The sequence below is a fragment of the Notolepis coatsorum genome (assembly GCF_963971535.1).
Source record: "Notolepis coatsorum genome assembly, chromosome: 10".
NCBI lineage: Eukaryota > Metazoa > Chordata > Actinopteri > Aulopiformes > Paralepididae > Notolepis > Notolepis coatsorum.
This window is the reverse complement of record NC_140174.1, coordinates 64,008,374-64,028,351: the sequence shown is the minus strand read 5'-3', so window position 1 is coordinate 64,028,351 and position 19,978 is coordinate 64,008,374. Positions and strand designations below refer to the sequence as shown.

Sequence of the window (19,978 nt, the reverse complement as noted above, 5' to 3'; positions counted from 1 at the left end):
CAATGTTGCGTGGTGTTCACTCATAGTTAAAGACAGCCGAGGTTCCAAGTGATTCGTTGCAATGTACGCGGAAATGCCATATGCATTTGTCTGAGCGGCGTGAAAGGAAAGGCGCATTACCGTAGTGGCGTGCGGTGACGAATGCGGAAGCATTTTTGCACTCTTCCGCTGTTAATAAGCAACACGCATTCTTGCACTCTTCCGCTGGCAATAAGCTACACGCAACGCGGAAGTGTAGTGGTCTATACGGCATTTCCCCCCCAGGAGCAGGAATATATGTACAGATGGAAGCATGTCTGCTTATATGGATCTAAACATCGCCTACACAGCCGACAAGAAGAAGTTGCAGAGCTTGATAGAGACAGCTGCGCACCGTAACTAGCACTAACTATTTTATATTGCAACGAGTTGTAAATGAATTAAGATATCATGTTTACTGAGTCGGCAATGCATGCATGTTTGAAAGTGCAACTAACTAGCTTGCTAGCTAATTGATTAGCATTATTAGCTAACGTAACGTTGTTGTACGAGCGCTGCGGTGTTTTCACCTTGATACTTTGTTGTTATCTTTTAGTTGGGTACTCCACAGTCGCCATCAATTATGTGATTGAGCCAACAGCGAAGAAGAAACAGGTTGGTAGCTCGTAACGTTGCCTGCGAACAAAACACAGCCGTGATGTTATTAGCATAGTAACGTTACTCTTACTCTTGTAATTATTAGATGCGTGGTGTTCAAGTAATTTTACAAATTATATCGTTATAAAAAGTATGCTTGGATATTTGAATCTTATCTGAATCTGAGACTATAAATTGTAATAATCCAGATTCAGATTCACTACATAGTATACTAATGTAATGTATACTAATGTAATGCATGCCTCCTCTATTTGAACGACCACATCAAACAAGAGGTGGACGCGGGCAAACACTGCGGCATGGTCATGCTGGACCTACAAAAGGCCTTCGACACTGTCAATCACTCCATTCTAATGGACAAGCTAAAAGCAATTGGTTTTGATAGTTTATCAGTGAGCTGGATGCAATCCTACCTGGAGGGGAGAGAACAGATGGTAGAGGTAAACGGTACTCTATCCCCCCCCCTCACAGTGAGCTGTGGTGTTCCACAAGGAAGCATACTAGGACCGCTACTCGTCCTAATTTATGCAAATTACATGTCGTCAGCCTGTGACTGCAACTTGTTCCTGTTTGCGGACGACTCAGCCCTGCTGGTCTCTGACAAGAACAAGTTGCAGGTTGAAAAAACCCTCAGCACGGAACTAGGCAAAATCTGCATATGGCTCGCTGATAACAAACTATCATTACACATGGGCAAAACAGAGTCCATTCTCTTCGGTTCAAATAACAAACTCAGCAAGACCGACGGCTTCTCAGTTACAGTGGGTGACAATATTGTCACAAGGAAAGACTAAATTACCTACCTGGGTTCCATCCTAGAGGCAAATCTTTCCTGTGACAAAATGGCATCCAATGTAATAAAAAAAGTCAACCAACGAATAGGGATGGGTAGGGGTGGACGGTATAAACGGTATACGGTATAAACGGTATTAATTTGCTCTACGGTATGGATTTTGACTATACCGTGTAACCGGTAGCGCAGCTCTAAAATAGCAATGACGTCATGTAACCACAGCGCGACTATTTCAATCGCATTTGCCCCTAAAAATAGATAGAATTAGTCATAGATAATAGATATGTGCAAACTGGAAAAAGTTATTTAGGAGGCTTCGCGCAGTGGGCGTGTCAACACGCAATTGTCATTTCATAATAAACACATATCACCGCGGCGCACAGCAAGTTTCAATTTCAGTTCCTGGCATTTTTAACCAGTGGAGAAAGGTAAGAGATGTCCCTATCGTTTTTCTTATATGAATTATTCTACGTTAATAAAACATACCTGGTGATCAACTACAGTTTGCTGTAAACATTATGATATGCGTGTAGTGTTATGATAACGACGGCTGCAGCGGGAGGACGGCTGCATATGTAAGCATATGTAGCTGCAGAGCCGCAGAGCCTGCAGCGCTTTCAGGTCACGTCCGCTCAACAGCGCCCCCCCCACCCAACGGCTGAAAGCTGTGACCAGACCTGAAAGCGCTGCTGGCTCTGCGGCTCTGCAGCTACATATGCTTCTAGCAAAATCCAGCATCCAGCCCGGCTGTTTGCAATGGGAGCAGCACGGACTCGGGACTTATTTTATTTGGAATATAATGACTTTCTACGCAAAAGTAGCCTAGTTTTAAGTTAAAATATTATAAATCTACATGCCTTGAGGATGTCATTCTTTATATAGCCTGCCTATCAGGCAAAAAATTATTCTAACGGAAACACTGAAACCGTGATATATACCGTTACCGTCTATGCTTCAAATTATACCGTGATATAAATTTTAGACCATACCGTCCACCCCTAGGGATGGGTACCGAATTCGGTACTTTTGAGGCACCGAACCGAAACACGTCGGTACTACAGAGTATCGAATCAAGTGAGAAACCGAAACATTCAACAACAAAGCAGTCGGAGCAATGACAAGCCGAAAACTGTCGAAATTGTAGTTATTTGAAGTTTGGATATTTTTTTATGACTGAGGTAGGTAAATTAAATTTCTTGAGACTAAAGTAACGGAAAAAGGTACCGTTGGGTACCGGTATCGATTCACAGGTACCGGTATCGGTTCAAATGTGAAAGGTACCCATCCCTACCAACGAACTAGATTCTTGTACCGGATCTCCTCTCTGGTAAACAAGAATACCCTGAAGACTCTGGCAGGAGCACTCATTCAAGGGTACTATGACTATGCGTGCACCTCATGGTACCAAAGCACCTCAAAGGCGCTTAAAACAAAATTACAAACATCACAAAACAAACTGGTCAGACTACTACTTGACCTGAACCCCAGAACCCACCTCACCCCTGCCCACTTTGACAACCTAGGATGGCTTAGAGTAGACGACAGAGTACAGCAACTTGCAATGGGCCTGGTCTACAAGATACACTATACGACCAGGGTGCCCATGTACATGTCAAAATACTTCCCAAAGGTCAGTGAATACCACAACCACTACACCAGAGGAAGCTCAACAAATCATGTTAAACCCAGATTCGGCTCAAACAAGGGACTAAACACGTTTTGCAATTATGCCACAACAATGTGGAACGCCCTACCCAAAGCTGTAAAGGAACGTGAATCCCTGCCCACATTCAAAACCGCTCTTAAAGAGCACCTACGGGAGGCTGCAATTCGAAACTGGCCACCGTAAATGCCCAAAACCCCCACCACCTCCTAATAGACAGTCTCCTCCCCACCGCATGTATATATTCCCTCCCCGCCGTATGTATATTTCCCTCCCACCCACCCACCCCCTCCTAATGTACAGTCCCCTCCCCATCATATGTATATACTCTTGTCAGGATCTAGGGGTAACAGTACCGTATATTTGAATACCGCTTATGTCACAAATGTATCAGTACTAAATACCTATATGTCCCTATGCCATAAATGTCATGTATGTTGTGTATGTCATAAATGTCTATATGAATTGAAAATGGGGGACCCTGATGGAAACAAGACAAACGTCTTTCTCAGGTCTAACAATTGTATGTATTGAGCCGTACTGTATTGTACCCATTCTGCAATCTGTTAAATAAAGTTTTCATTCATTCATTCAATGATAACAATAATGTCTGATAATAAACGTTATTTGTATAGCACCTTTCATACAAGAATTGCAGCCCAAAGTGCTTCACAGCAGTGATGTAGACACAAAATAAACATAGGCATAAAATGGGCATAATTATAGACAAATCTATAAAAGCAATGCATAAAGTGCAGACATAAAATGAGTAAGATAGACCGAATAAGAGCAATGCAAAAAGTGTAGACAGAATAGAAGTAGTGCAATAAAATACCTATCATTTACATAAATTAGCAGTAAAATAGTGCAATGCAATAATGTAACTCATCTGCAGTAGTTTTTAGCTTTCTTCTGAAAATATTTAGTATCTAGCCTCCCTAATGATGTCCATAGCTTTGGTGCATAATTCACAAAGGCTGCATCCCCATTTTTTATTTTGGCTGTGGTTGGGAACCTTCAATAAACTAGTAGTAGTCAGATTCAGATTCACATAGATGGAATTGGCAATGTAGCTTGTTCCTGTTCCATTTAGTGCTTTGTATATAAGGAGGAGGACCGTAAATATTCTAATTGTTACCAGAAGTCAGTGCAGAGTAGCTAACACTGGATTGACGTGGTCTCTCCTCTTGGTTCTAAGTCTTCTTCTTCTTCTTCTTCTTCGTTTAAGTTTCCGGCGGACTACGCATCTAGGCGTATTGCCGCCCTCCACATGACAGTGAGATCACTGTAAAAACAAAATTATGGCGGGTCGCGACTACAAGAGCCGCACACCGCCACCTACTGCACATAGATATATATCTATGCTACTGCACACACCATTCCACAATAACCTTCTTCTTCACTGGGTATAGTGGCAGATTGCGACCACAAAAGCTGCATACCGCCACCTACTGTACACTCCATTCAACCCCATAACACACAAAACAACAAACCCATCCCTAACATCACCACCCTATCCAAACCTAATCTGAGTCCCCCCTTGCCTCCTGTGGGCTGACTCTGACCTACTCGCTCACTAACACCCCCCTTCTCTAACGCTACTTGACCAGCCACCCTGTTTAACTCCGTAAAAACATCCTCCACTGTCAACCCCTCCATACCCAAGTGTCCCACTGCTGCTAAAACTATCAACCTAGTCCTCTCTGTCCTACTGCTAACCGTCGCTGTCATATTCACTACTCCTGCCACAAAGGCCACCATACCTAACTTCTCCCTAAACACCCTCTCTTTCTTCGCCTGAACTTCCTCTACCACCCGATGCCCTATCCTAAAACCCTGCCCCCTATCTTGCTTTCCCTGATCCTCCTGCACTATCCTTACTGCCAACTGCCCTTCCCTAAACCCCTGTCCCTTGTCTTGCTGTCCCTGTCCTACCTTCCTAGCTGCCTCCGCATATGAAATTCTACCTTCCCTTCGCACCTGCTGGACCATTACCTCTAGCTTCATCGCCTCACAACCCCAATACGCTACACTATGCTTCCCACCACAACTACAACACTTCGGCTCCACTCCCAGTTCACACTCCCCATACTTATGCTCCCCACTACACCTACCACATCTCTGTCCCTTCCTACACCACTTAGCTACATGTCCAAACTCCTGGCACCTATAACACCTCAACGGATTTGGCACAAACTCCCTAACCCTATATGCCAAATACCACTCTCGGACTAACCTCACCCTCAAACTGAATAACTATGGTCCCTGTCTCCTCCTTCTCTGCCCCTCTCTTCATCCTCTCTACACTCTTAACTTTCCCATTGCGTTCGTCACTCCTCAAATCCCCTAACAGCTGATCCATACTAACCTTAATTGGAATTCCCCCAATCACCCCCTTGCACCCACTATCCCTTTTCTCCCCTACTATCCCTACTCCACAGACCTTCACTTTTCCAATGCTCTTCATTTCCCTTGCCCTCTCTACCTGCACTACACTTACACACCCTATAAACAAGTTCCCATCCCCCAACACCTTCCCGTACCTTACCTCACCTAACTGCGCTTTAATGATCTTCGACAGCTGATTCGGCTCTATATCCCCAACTCCATTTTCTCCCTCAAAACGCACCACTACATTCAACCCTCCAAAACCCTTTCCTCTACCCTCATCCTCTGACCCACTCAAGCTATCTCCCCTCTCTTTCTTCCTCTTACTCCCCTTCCCCTCACTCTTCTTCTCCACCTTTGCCCACCCTTCTCCCCCACTCTCCTCCCCACTACACTCCATACTGTCACCACCCGAATCCTTGCCCTTGCTATTCTCACCCCCATCACTGTTGTTCCTCTCCTCCTCGCGATATCTATCCATGAACAATCTATCCGTGAGCAATTCCCACTCCTTGCGACTCCATTTGTGTATCAAGTCCTCACTAAACTTGTTCCCATCTTCATCCATCCAAAACCCCGGATAATCTTCCAAGGGCTGGGGCCAACCATGGAAACTACACGTCTCAAAAACTGACCTGTGCGCCTCCCACCACTTCTCACTCCCCTTCGAGCCATCAATCAAACTTCTAAATGACTCTGCCTCCTTCTCCACTAAAGACTTCTTCTTCTTCTTAGGCATCTTGCTACGACCAAACTCAATTTTCCTCTCCAAACAAATCTCAATTGATTTCGCAGCAGCAACAACAACCCTCCACTTCCGCATTCTTTCTCTCTGTCATCTCTTGGTTCTAAGTCAGTGGTTCTCAAACTTTTTTATACCACGAGCCCATTTTATTTAGGATTTTTTTTGGCGACCCAACAATTAACACAATGGACGCCAGACCCGACATAAGTTGGGTTAACTCGCCATCGCTTGAGCGCCAAACCCGAGAAAAGTCGGGTTTTGGTCGTATTTCCATTTCATCCATCCAGCCTGATGTTATCATTGGGAATGGCTCTGAGATCGCAAACGTCCAATACCGCCACCTAACGCCATGCAGCCGCTATTGCACTCCATTTGAAACTATGTGGCTTGGTGTCTGGGCTGAGCTGCGGTGCGCGGGCGGGGTCTAACTAGGGCTGGGCGATAAAACGATAACGATAACTATCGCGATAAATTATTTCCTCGAAATAAACATGAAACGTGATCGCAAAGTTTCGATATATCGATTTTCCAAGCTTGGATATGAGCACACGCACTAACAACCAATCAGTGAAGGAGATGGCCGATAGCGGAAGGAGACCCGCGCTGCACCTCTGGGTAGAGAGGTAGCACTCAAGTAGTAAACAAGGCTGGCTAGGATAATTAGCTTGCACGGCGTTATTTTATAGTTTACGTACCGAGTGGGTGTGTGGCGTGAATTCGGAGGGCACGGTTATAGTAGTGTGGGGTATACGGTGGACGTCGTTGCAATGTATTGGGGCGGAACAGAGTATTTTAGGGTTATATTGAGTGCATTGGAAACAAGGCTGGCTAGGATAATTAGCTTGCACGGCGCTATTTTATAGTTTACGTGCCAAGTGGGTGTGTGGCGTGAATTCTGAGGGCACGGTTATAGTAGTGTGGGGTATACGGTGGATGTCGTTGCAATGTATTGGGGCGGAACAGAGTATTTTAGGGTTATATTGAGTGCATTGGAAACAAGGCTGGCTAGGATAATTAGCTTGCACGGCGCTATTTTATAGTTTACGTGCCGAGTGGGTGTGTGGCGTGAATTCTGAGGCCACGGTTATAGTAGTGTGGGGTATACGGTGGACGTCGTTGCAATGGATTGGGGCGAAACGGAGTATTTTAGGGTCATATTTAGTACATTGTCATGGGATACATCGGCTTGCTCTGGCTAACTGCTAACGTGCGCGGACTGATGACGACATCAACTTGAGACATTCGCAGCAGCAAAACAAGTCTATTAATAGCCCGTCCATCGCCGCCGGGCATAAGAAGTTAATTAAACTTGACAGACATTATATTGACGATAATTATCGATATCGACTTATATGAAAATAATTTTATCGCGATAACGTTTTTGGCCATATCGCCCAGCCCTAGGTCTAACTACTCGGGCAAGGCAAGCGCTTATAACTGATGCATCGACGAGGGTCGGGCCCCCCCCGTTCATGTTCAATGCTGGATTACGTTGGAAACACGATCGCGATCAGTACTTGGAATGGCGATCAGATAATTGGAATATTCTTTTTGCAGTACATCATAGACAAGGTAAGGGCTATATGTTATCAATCTTGCGTTGATCCGATAATTCCTTCCCCGCGATCGGTTGTGTGTCTGTAATGTACTGTGTAACGTAGGGCTGGGCGATATGACCAAAAACGTTATTGTGATAAAATTATTTTCATATAATTCGATATCGATAATTATCGTCGATATAATGTCTGTCAAGTTTAATTAACTTCTTATGCTGCTGCGAATGTCTCGAGTCGAGTTGATGTCGTCATCAGTCCGCGCACGTTAGCAGTTAGCCGACAAGCGGAGTATCTCATGACAATGTAATAAATATGACACTAAAATACTCTCTTCCGCCACAATATATTGAAACGACGTCCACTGTATACCCCACACTACTATAAACGTGGCCTCAGAATTCACGCCACACACATACTCTGCACGTAAATATATAAAACAGCGCCGTGCAATTAAGTTATCCTAGCCACTGCCAGCCTGTTGTATCTAAGCGGTGTATTCCATGACAATGTGCTAAATATGACACTAAAATACTCTCTTCCGCCACAATATATTGAAACGACGTCCACTGTATACCCCATACTACTATAAACGTGGCCTCAGAATTCACGCCACACACATACTCGGCACGTAAATATATAAAACAGCGCCGTGCAAGCTAATTAGCCTAGCAAGCCTTGTTGTTGAGTGAGTCCTACCTCTGGGTCTCCTTCCGGGTCTCCTTCGCTCTCGGCCATCTCCTTCACTGATTGATTGTTAGTGCGTGTGCTCATATCCAAGCTTGGAAAATCGATATATTGAAACTTTGCGACCACGTTTCATGTTTATTTCGAGGAAATGATTTATCGCGATAGTTATCGTTATCGTTTTATCGCCCAGCCCTAGTGTAACGTATTCCGTTGGTGACGATCGAAGCATAGAAATTCCCCCATCCCCACCCACCCTTTCATGCATGCATGATGAAACATAATACAGATAATCTAGCGTTGATTTTAGATTGATTATTGATCCAGGCAAGGAATGGCACGATTTATAGTGAAATGCAGTAAAATGCTGTTTGGCGGCGTTTCCTGGGATTACTAAAGCATTATACAATGGCCGATGTCATCCAACCTTATTGCTATACAATAAACACACATTAATTGAAGATTTATTGACAACCATCCGCAGAAAAAGTAGTTCCCAAAAAAATAAAGAAGTTGCCTCCATGTGGAAGCAGCTCGGAAGTGCATCCAACTGTTCTCAGTAAGACATCCAACAAACTAACACATCCAACTGTCTTTCAACTAAGACATCCAACAAACTAACACATCCAACTTTCTTTTTTTTAACCTACTTTCTATAGAACTTCATTCTTAGATGCTTCTATAGAAAGTAGGTAAAACAAAAAACAAAAGTTTTCTTTGCCCTATAGGGGGAAAAAAATAAGTTTTATTTGCCCTATAGGAGGTAGTGTTGTCAAATATCGAAGTATCGATACATACCGATACTGAATATTTAAAACGGTTTCGATACTCATTTCCGAAATACCGATACTTTCTGCAGTATCGATACCAGCTGGCTTGCTCCCGCAAGTTGTTGACAGACAGACAGACACACTGCTGTCCTCCTCCTCCTCAGAGACCAACAGACACAAGCTGCTGCAGCCTCCTCCCCCTCACAGACGCGTCAGACCTGTCTTCAGTTTGTAAACAAAGCTATTAGCTAATGTTAGCTAGTCCGTTAGCTCCGTCCGTTAGCTTCGTTAGCTTAAGCTAGCTAGCTGGCCACCTTTATAATTACTTCATGGAAAACGGAGTAACGCCGAGCCCACCCACACTACACCAGTACACGCATGAACTCGACACAACGCTACCCCGTTTTCAACGTTAGGTAGAGCCCATCCATACTACACCAGTACACGCATGAACTCGACACAACGCTACCCCGTTTCCAACGTCAGGTCGAGCCCATCCATACTACACTAGTACAAAACTAGAAAGGTGCGCTCAGTAGCTGGCAGTCACACATTTCTTCTCTCTCACTTTTTAAAACAAAGGGTTTTAAAAGTGTATTTATCTTCTCGTATAGTACCAGAGAGAAGCTGAGGAGAATCAACCAGCAACAAAAGCAAAATTAGTTAAAAAAAAATAATAATAATATTATTATTATTATTATTTTATTTTTTGGTATCGAAATGGTATCGAAGTATCGATACTTTTCAAGGTATCGTATCGAAGTTGAAATTCCAGTATCGTGACAACACTAATAGGAGGGAATCTTTTTTTTAACCTACTTTCTATAGAAGCAGCTGGGAGGTGCGCTGTTTTAAGTGAGCGTGGATTATTGAATTGATTGATTGATTGATTGCTAATTTTATTACTGTCCGCCTTGTTTCCAACTGGTTAAGCTTGGCGACTCTTTCGAAGTCGCTCTCTTTCGAAGTTGGTTAAGGTTTGGAATCAGGGCTGGTGGTCTATCGCTCTGCTCTAAAGAAACTCTAACCGTAACCAACTTCGAAAGAGAGCGACTTCGAAAGAGTCGCCAAGCTTAACCAGTTGGAAACAAGGCGGACAGTAATACAATTTGCAATCAATCAATTCAAGGGCGGGGTACGAGCTGGGGGTACGAGCTGGAGCATATGTGTGTAGGTTTTTAGATAACAGGTATTAAGGGTATATCCTATATAAGACAATTAACTAAAATGTGATTTCATTGGATGTGCACTGTCAACTAATGCTTGTATATCTTATCGTGTGTTGTCATGTTTGTTTGTGTTTGTTTAAAAAATAATACAAAAAAAATACAAAAAAATCAATGCAATAATCCACGCTCACTTAAAACAGCGCACCTACCAGCTGCTTCTATAGAAAGTAGGTAAAAAAATGTCATCAATTCGCGCGATTTTTATTTTGTTCCACAATGACTACATAATCCAACATTGTGTAAGAAACTAACACATTTGCAGTGACAGATCGTTTTTGATTTAGTCTTTATGACCCTATCAACATATCCATTCGTAACGTTTACTGTCCGCCATCTTGCTTGCATTTCTAAAAACTCGCACGGCGGAGTGATAGTAATTCGGTTGTGGGCGGGTCCTGTGGGTGGGTTATGACAAATACCCACGTGTAACTTGACTGTTTCAGCCAATCAGAATCGAGAAATTTGCATGCCATTGTATAAACAGAATTACTCTAAAACTATACTCATATTCACCATGTATAAAACGGAAATGTATGGATGAAAAAATTATCTGTTTTTTGCATCTTGACCGAAAGAAACTCAATGACAATCGACTATATTATTAGATCCATAGCTATAATATTTAATATAGTTTTAGCACTGCAAACACCGGCATGTATCCCCATTCATTACAGCGATGGCACACACGGCCATATGCCCACAGCGACCTCTGGCGCTGAACCTGTTAATGTATTGCGTACTTTCAACATGGAAATGAGGAATATCAAAATAAAAGCACACGTTGTTGAACTTGATCATGCATATTTATTAGAAAATGAAATGACAGCACAGCACTATGTTATCAATGAAATTAATTAATATTATCATCAAAAGCAACAGAATTGTTTCTGTATACACATTTATAAAACGAGGCATATTTAGCCAAAATATGTTCCCAGAACATAAAAAAAAAGAAAATGCGTTCACATGGAGGAGGCGGATATCCGCTTCTACTCTCAGCGTAGCATTACACAACACTGGGTACTCGTTCCGGACTGATATCCAGAACTTATCAGCGAGTGCCTGTCCAGTGAGCTTGACTTTCAGTAGCTCGTCACAAGAAAGGTCATTGAGCGCCTCCTCCTGCTCAGACAGTGGGAGGCCTGCTGCGTCATGCGTAATGAACGGATCTTTGATCCAGTTGTCCAAATTGTCCGCGCTCTCTCTCCGAAATTGTTCAGTGAGCTCTTCTAGTGGCTACAGATGATGGGCTTCAAATAATTTTTTGCAACATTCTGTTCCTACAAAAAGTCATCAAGCAGAGTAAATACCCCCAAATCTCTTCTGATTATCCTGGACTCGAGTGCCACTAACAGAGTTTCTTAATCCAGCTCTCCATTTTAGCTGCAAGTCCAACAGGTCTGTGTCCTGACCTTGTAGTCCCAGATTCAGCACATTGAGGCGGTCAAAGATGTCTGCTAGATATGCCAGCTGTGCCAGCCATTCATTATCAGCACAGCACATTTCTCTGCCAATGGGTTGTTTTTGTCTGCAAGGAAAATCCGTGCTTCTTGTCTGAGTTCAAAAAGGCGATTTAATACTCTGCCTCGAGATAGCCACCTCACTTCAGTGTGATATAGCAGCTGGTTATGCGCAGAGCCCATTTAATCGCGGCAACAAACCTATCCATTGCGAGTCCAGGTTACACACAAAAGACCAGATGTGGTCTCCACGATTATACATGCGCAGGATGTAGTGAGATGTGTATTCAAATACTGTGTCGGCCTCCGTTGATGAAGGGGCGAGACATGACCAATACACACAGCTGCCAGGTGGAAAACTCGATCTGAGTTGGGCTTGTCGGTTTTTCTCTTGATTTTTTTCCTTTTTCTTTTAGTTGCCAATGCGCTACCACTTTGGGTCGCGACCCGTAGTTTGAGAACTGCTGTTCTAGGTAATAGCCGAGTTGCAAGGTTTTGAATGAATTGTAGTCGTTCTGTGTTGATGTGTGATTTAAAGTTTAGGTCTGAGTCTATGATAACACCAGGTCCAAGACTTTGGGTTTAATCCAAGGAGTAAGTTGCCCCATATTGCTCAGCAGCTTCATAATGTGTAAAGTATCGTTATCATGCAGTATTAATAATAAAACACAACATGCTGCTTATGCAATGAGGATAGGTGCCAATATATCCTTTTGTAGATGGAGTGCCACAATATCATAGGAAGTTGAAAAGGCAAAGCTGGCAGCATTGTTGTCTAGGAACATAAGGTGATTATTGTTTGGTCTTGGTCTTGAATGGGACTAGTCTTGACCACATTTCGACTTGGTCTTGACTTGAACCAGACTTGACAATTGTGGCCTAATATGTCTCCTAACTTTAGCTTGTGTTTGTTGACAGGAAGCTGTCTTACCAGCATGTGTTTCTGAGCTGTTTGACACCTTCCCAATAATACAGGTATGGTGATGATGATGATAATTTTTAAGGGCTATAGTTTTCATACTTTTTCTTATGGGGCCAAACTTTGCAACACAACACTCTCTCTCTCTCTCTCTCTCTCTCTCTCTCTCTCTCGCTCTCTTTCCTCCTCCAAATGGGCTTTATTGACATGGGAAACATACTTTTACATTAACAAAACAATCAAACGGAAGGAATCTTTTGTGTGATTGACAGTCTTTCTCTCTCTCTCTCTCTCTCTCAGGGTAAATCCAGACCCATAAAAGTGCTCAACAGACTGACCATTGTGGCCACTGACCCCAGTCACTTGGTGAGTCTGTGTTCCGATAACATAATATGGTCATAAGTAGGGTTGCAACTAACGATTATTTTGGTAATCGACTAATCTAACGATTATTTTTGTCACACCCTCAATCTCTGCTTCCTGTGGGCATGGCTCCTTCTCCAATGCATGTTTTACCTCACATGCTCAAGTCTGCACACCTGTGAATGTCACCCTGTTGTCCAGTCCCTCTGCCTTAACAGTTAACTTAACATAACATGATGATCCCATAGCAAATTAAAATTACTCATGAAACATTTGAATTTGGATCTTAAGCAACTTTCAATCAAAATGTATTTGAACAATACAACAATCACTCATAACAAGATAAATAAATTAAATAATACAAATTAAAGTGGAAGTGTTTAAATAACTAAAAAAAATATATAGCAGACTTCTTAGCTTAACATCCCAGGGAACTAATGGGATAACTGGGGATGTTGTTTGCTCCTGACAAAGAGTCTCAAAGTCTGGGGTGATGGTAGACAAAGCAACTCTGAGGTCATGCTCAATGTCCAATCTGTTCCTCTGCTTTGTCTTCAGCTGGACCAGAGCTGAGAAGCCACGTTCACAAAGATAGATAGTGCAAAAAAATATTATAATTTTTTCTAATGACTAATCGACGCAAACATTCTGCGTCGACGAGTTTTTATGATCGACGTTGTCGATTATGTCGACTAATCATTGCAGCCCTAGTCATAAGTATTCAGATGTATTTGTAACTGGAATATCATAAATCATCTGTAACTGGAATGTCATAAATAATCTGTAACTGGAACGCCATAAATCATCTGTAACTGGAACATCATAAATCATCTGTAACTGGAACATCATAAATCATCTGTAACTGGAACATCATAAACCGTTGGTGACTAGAATATCTTTCTCTCCCCTCAGAGGCCCTATGCAGACTACAAAGCCTTCGACTTGGTGGCTGTCCTGCCTTCCTCAGAGAAACTCTTTCAGGTAAGTTACACCAGTTCTCACCTAGCAATAATTGCCTTACTTGAGGTTAGGGGTGCACCGATATATCGGTCAGGTATCGGTATCGGCCGATAAGTGCCTTGTTGACTGCCATCGGCCTATATCGGCCGATAAGCTCAAGTGTGCCGATGGCAGTAGCCGATAAATATCCATAAATTTGTCGCGTCAATCTGGCCCACACATTCAAACTTTGAAAAGTTTCAGTCAAGCGACCTGCACAACGCCGCCCCCACACACACACGCTACTGCATCAAAGTTACTACTTATGATTAACAAAGGCATTCGTTTTGTGGCATTAACGTTATTTATTACATGGCGTTTAAACATTCGCCGAAATGCTTGATTGTGATTGGTCAATAGCCCCAGACAGCGGTGAATTATTTTTCGATAACCACCGGTGATTATTGTTTTTCGCAGCTGTTCGCAATCAAGCCCACTGACACACTGCATCAGTGCAGCCAATCAGACACACCTGCCGGCTGCACTGACAGCGGAGTGTGTGTGACGATGACAGCGGAGCCAGAACAGAACTGCGTCTGCATTTGATCTCGTCTTGTCGATGTAAAATGAATTAGGTATATTGTTAGTAAGTTAGCCATGTAATAAGCGGGATAATGTATAGCTATACTCGATCATTGTCGCAAAATAATTGACCTTCACTGACGTTTAAAACACCTCGGCGAGGCGCCTCAGTATTTTAAACTCCGTGTCGGTCAATTATTTTGCGACAATGACCTCGTAGCTATACATTATCCCTTACATAGTTACACGTTCAATAACATCAGCGTATTTACCCCAACATAGCAAGCATTACTCATTCATATCTCAGTTGCTTCCTTTGCTCAGAGAGCCCGTACTGAGCTGTACCTATTCTGCAATCTGTTAATAAAGTTTTCAATCAGACAAATGTATAGAAAAGCTTTTTTTATAACATTCGTTGCGGTAAAATCATTATGCCTTGTTTAGTACTCCTGTGGAGCGCTGGTAGTCCACTCGTGGCCGGCGGGGAGCTAACGTTATTAGCTTTGTTGTTGATCTCGTGAAAATCAATGGTGGACATCCCGGAAGTAAAATTCGAAAAGGCGCTTGCCGATTGGTGGTAAGAACAGCAGAGGCGGGTGCAAGCGGTGTGACGTAATTGGCAGAATCGACTGTCAATCAAAATTGTTTTGTTGCATTGCTTTGGTTGAGAGATAGTGTTTAGAGAGATGTTTCCTTTTTTTAAGTAAGTAAAGAGGCCTATGTTCATATCGGTGAGCACAATTTGTAACACAAAAAGAGAGACGTGTAGCCTATTTATTTATTTAATATTTTATTTATTAATTTTATTATTATTTTATTTGTTGCCATGCCTAAAATAATAGTCAAGCATAGGGCTAAAACATTTTCATAAACAATAATATAATTTTTTGTTATATGGTTATAATAAAAGCTTTTCTATACATTTGTCTGATTGATTGAAAACTTTATTAACAGATTGCAGAATGGGTACAATACAGTACAGCTCAGTGGACTGGAGGATGAAGACCAGAAAAAGACTTTCGGCTTTTTTACATAAGGGTCCTCTATTTTCAATTCATCAAAACATTTAGAGACATACAAATATACAGTAGTTTCATTAAAAAAATAAAATAATTATATACAAAAAATAAAACATATTTTTTTTGTGCCACAAATATCGGTATCGGTCGATTGTGTTAGTTGAACAATCGGTATCGGTGGCAAATTTTCATATCGGTGCATCCCTACTTGAGGTCAAATGTAAGGTAAAATTAACTAATGTTGACCAGACTCCAAAGTCTCACACATTCATTCCAAAACCTGTTTTAGCAATGGTATATATATATGGCATTGTTGATATAATGTTTGTCATGTTTGTCAAACAATGTTGTAGATGAAGACTCAACTGATACAGACTTTATTCTGTGTTTGTGTTTAGGCAGCCACTATGATGTTTAACGTGGACATCATCTGTATAACGATGACAGAGAAACTCCCTTTCTACTTGAAAAGGGCTCCAGTCAACGCGGTCAGCCACATGTTTTATTATCATTTCAACAATTGTATATGACTTCCTTGAATCTGCGGAACATGTTGTTTTTCTTTTGCAAGTTAAATTATTTATATTCCAGAACCTCTTTCTGCCCTTGTTTTGAACATGACTTTTTTGTGGCTGTAGCCACACAACACATTTAAATGAATGATTTCCTTCCCTGCCTGGCTACCCCACACCCAAGAGTAATACACATTTACAAACTGAGCAGTACATTTAGGTGGGCAGTGTTCCACTTCCTGGCTCCAAAAAGCACAGCTAATCCATTAATTAGAGCAAATTCATTGTTTGTTTCTGTCTTGTGACACCAGGGCACTATTCCCCGTACCTGGTTCAACTAAGTCGATCAAAAGTCCCATTATCCAGATTAAATTAACCTGATGTTTGAATCCATGCTTTCCCTGTTCCTCGAAGGTGGATTCAGTCTCGTTAATTTGAACCAGACTTGATGCTCAGGATCAGTGCACGCGGCCGCCTCAGCTGAAAAGACAGCAGGTGTCGATGGCAGAAATCCTGATTTTCTAACGGCATTGATTGATTGATTGATTTAAAACTTTATTAACATATTGCAGAATGGGTACAATACAGTACGGCTCAATAGCCTCGCCGACAAGTTAAATGCATAATCTATAGGCTAATGTTAAATCCCTCATTACCCCAATCAATCAGATTATATTTCTTTAAATGTGCCTGATGGCAGTAGGCTTAATGGAATGAATAATCGAATGAGATCTATTGCTAGCGAAAATAATTAGTTAAACTCTTTCAGAATAAGTAGATGCAAACAAGCCCAAAGAGTATCTAATTGATACGAATTAATAGATGCTTATGAGGATATCTGTACTGTATGCGCTCGGCTTAGGTAACATGTACTTTATATATAAATACAGTTTTCAAGGCGCGACCCCCGAAATAACGTGTCAGAGAGGCTTGGAGCCGGCTATACAGTTTCACTATTAATCAGGTTTTAATCTGTTTCAGACATAATCCATATGCATTGAATTGATTAACCTTTGGTTTATACGAGTGACGCATGTTCATCATCAGATAACAGTGCTTGAAAAGATAAATGCATTTTCTCAAATGCATTAATGTCAACGGCTCATTCAATTTCTCAAATCCGTCAAACAGCGCATCTCATCAGACATTTTAATCCCAGTTACAATATCACAATAACGTGTGAGTGACAGTGATACAATTCAACAATCCACAGATTCAGATTCCTCGTAATTCATAATCTACAATCCAAGCATAGACACTTACATTTATGCTTGAATGAAATCCGGGCGCTCCGTTAAGCAAATACATCCACAGCAGAGAATATGAAACTAATCAGAGCCAAACGCCCGATAGGTTTCATTCATTAAAAATGTCCCCGCGGCATTCACATTTGCAATGCTCCGTTATTAAAATAACCACATGCAGTGTGTATCGCGACTTCGAGCGCCGTATCCGTATAAATATGACGTGCATTATTTAGGACAAAGTAAATCTATAGGCTGAATATGATTTATTATCAGCATTTAGGTCTATTATTTTACATTTCAAAAGCCCCCTCTAGGAAAACGAAGCACAAAAACATAATTTAGAATGGTATAATGCAGATCTACACTGTGGTAATTATTTCAGGAAACGAGCTGGCATTTCTTTGCGAGGGTGTGGCCATGGTTCATCAAGCTAACTGAACTTAACCCTGCTCCGGAGCAGGTTCAAACGTTCTGATCTGTTACCATGGCGATTTAGAAAAACCGACGTCGGGGAACGGAAATGTCTGGCTTAAGTCAAGCTATGCTGAAAATTATCCGGCTAACTCAGGTAGCCAGGTATGGGGAATAGGGCCCAGAAAGGGCAATCATTCAGATCAACTTGTTCATCTGAAGACTTGAAACCCTGGCCAAACAGCAAGGAGTTCCTAAATAACATGACCTAAATCCATACAAGGACTAAAAGCAAGCAATCCCCCCCCCCCCCCCCCAAATATGGTCCCTTTAACACATTGAGTGCCATGGACGTTTTTTGTCATTAGTTCATGCCGACCTTTGAGTGCCCCCGACGCTATATAGCGTTTGTTTGTCGTTTTTTTTTAATTTATTGGCGATTTGAATTCATATTTCATCAATCGAGCCTCGGGTTAGTGCTGCAGAGTCTCTGAGCTCAATTGGGAAGATACCGCCCCCTATAGTCTCTCCCTGTGTAACTGCACCCCATTACTTTACACTGATGCAGGGTGAGTGGTCAGTTTGCTCATTTTACTTTTCCGTCAAGCCAACTGAAGAGACCAACTGAAGAGACCAAGTGATCGCCGGCCATCAGAACAGCGTGGATTATGTATTTACAGTACCAACACTGTAATCAATAAGCGTGATCGATATTTGGAATGGCGATCAGGAATTGGAATAATCTTTTTGGATAACATCTGATCTCAGGTAAGGAATTTATTTTATCAGTCTTAGGATAATCAGAGCTGTTTTCACAGAGATATAAGCTTTAGCCCTATGCGTGTGTGTGTGTGCGGTGATCGCTGATGAGGAAATGAGAGAATCGATTTTTCTGCCCGCCTCTATAGCGTGCATAAGTACACATATACTATCGATAATCTAGCGTTTATTTGAAAACTATTCATAAATAGGCCGAAAAATGACAGTTTGTGTATGCTAGAATATTCCAGTAAATGCCGTTTATCACGGAATCTATATATTTTCCTTAAACGAGGGCTTTTCAAAATGCTATAAAGCGAAAATGAACCGATTTATATATAAAAAAAAAAAATCCGTTTCGACTGTTGACTACAAACAAGTCATTGATAAACGACAGGCAGATTAGACACATAATTTAAGAGAGATTATGCATTTACAACGCTATCATTGAAGTGGGTGCTGGCATTCAACAGGGTTTCCAATGTTAATGGCTGGCACTCAAACTGTTAAGTAACTAGCATTTTGCTAAACATTTTATTTACAAACGGCTATACAAAGAAATTATTAGTATCATTATATACTAGGGGTGTAATGATTAGGGATGGGTATCGTTAGGATTTTATCGATACTACTTGTTGTGAAGGATCAGATTAAACCGAATATATATATTTATTTATGGATATATATTTAATAGTATTTGTATATCGTTTGATATCCCTTGTATATTCCTTGTACATATACACTGAATATCCCTTTAGTCTACTAACAGCCCATAATAGTTTCATTCTCTCATTGGACAAGAACTTGGCGCCAGCAGCCAAGCCCCTTGGTTCAAGTTCAATCGTGCCGACGAACATGTCGTTACTAGCCCGGTTCCGCGTAGGAATACGTCTGGCGAAATACGAATGGTACTATTTGTTCACAGCGCATATATATATGGCGCAAGTAAAGTAGAACTTTCTTTTAGTCCCTTAGCCCTTAGTTCTTTACCCTCCAACCTAGTGGCAAGACGTTAAGCCTCACCCACGATACACGTGTGGTGCAGTATGGTCAACTTGGCCTCAGAATGGCATTGAGACATCGTGTGGATTAATAGTTGAATTGTCATAGTTTGGCACTATACCGTCGAGTGGGACGTATTTCTATTAAGTTAATAATAGTCTATTATGTATGGTGCATCGTTCGGTTAGAGTTATAAAGTGAGCAGTACCCCCATCGTTTTCCTCGCGTTATCTAGAGTCTTAACCAAGCTGGGCAGACCACGTGTGGTGCTTTCATCCGAGGAGTTCTGGGCTAGGACGAG

At 41.9% G+C, this 19,978-nt stretch overlaps 1 protein-coding gene across 1 annotated transcript in view; it reads left to right on the top strand.

Annotated features, from left to right (window-relative positions):
* Positions 1–252: 252 nt before the first annotated feature.
* Positions 253–19,978, top strand: part of rpp30 (ribonuclease P/MRP 30 subunit) — a 56,427-nt gene continuing 36,701 nt past the window's right edge. The window contains exons 1-6 of the mRNA XM_084323613.1: positions 253–374; positions 575–633; positions 12,843–12,899; positions 13,144–13,209; positions 14,119–14,187; positions 16,145–16,234. Of these exons, the coding sequence (XP_084179739.1) occupies positions 293–374; positions 575–633; positions 12,843–12,899; positions 13,144–13,209; positions 14,119–14,187; positions 16,145–16,234 (423 nt within the window). The 5' untranslated portion in view covers positions 253–292. The remainder of the gene's footprint in view (positions 375–574; positions 634–12,842; positions 12,900–13,143; positions 13,210–14,118; positions 14,188–16,144; positions 16,235–19,978) is intronic.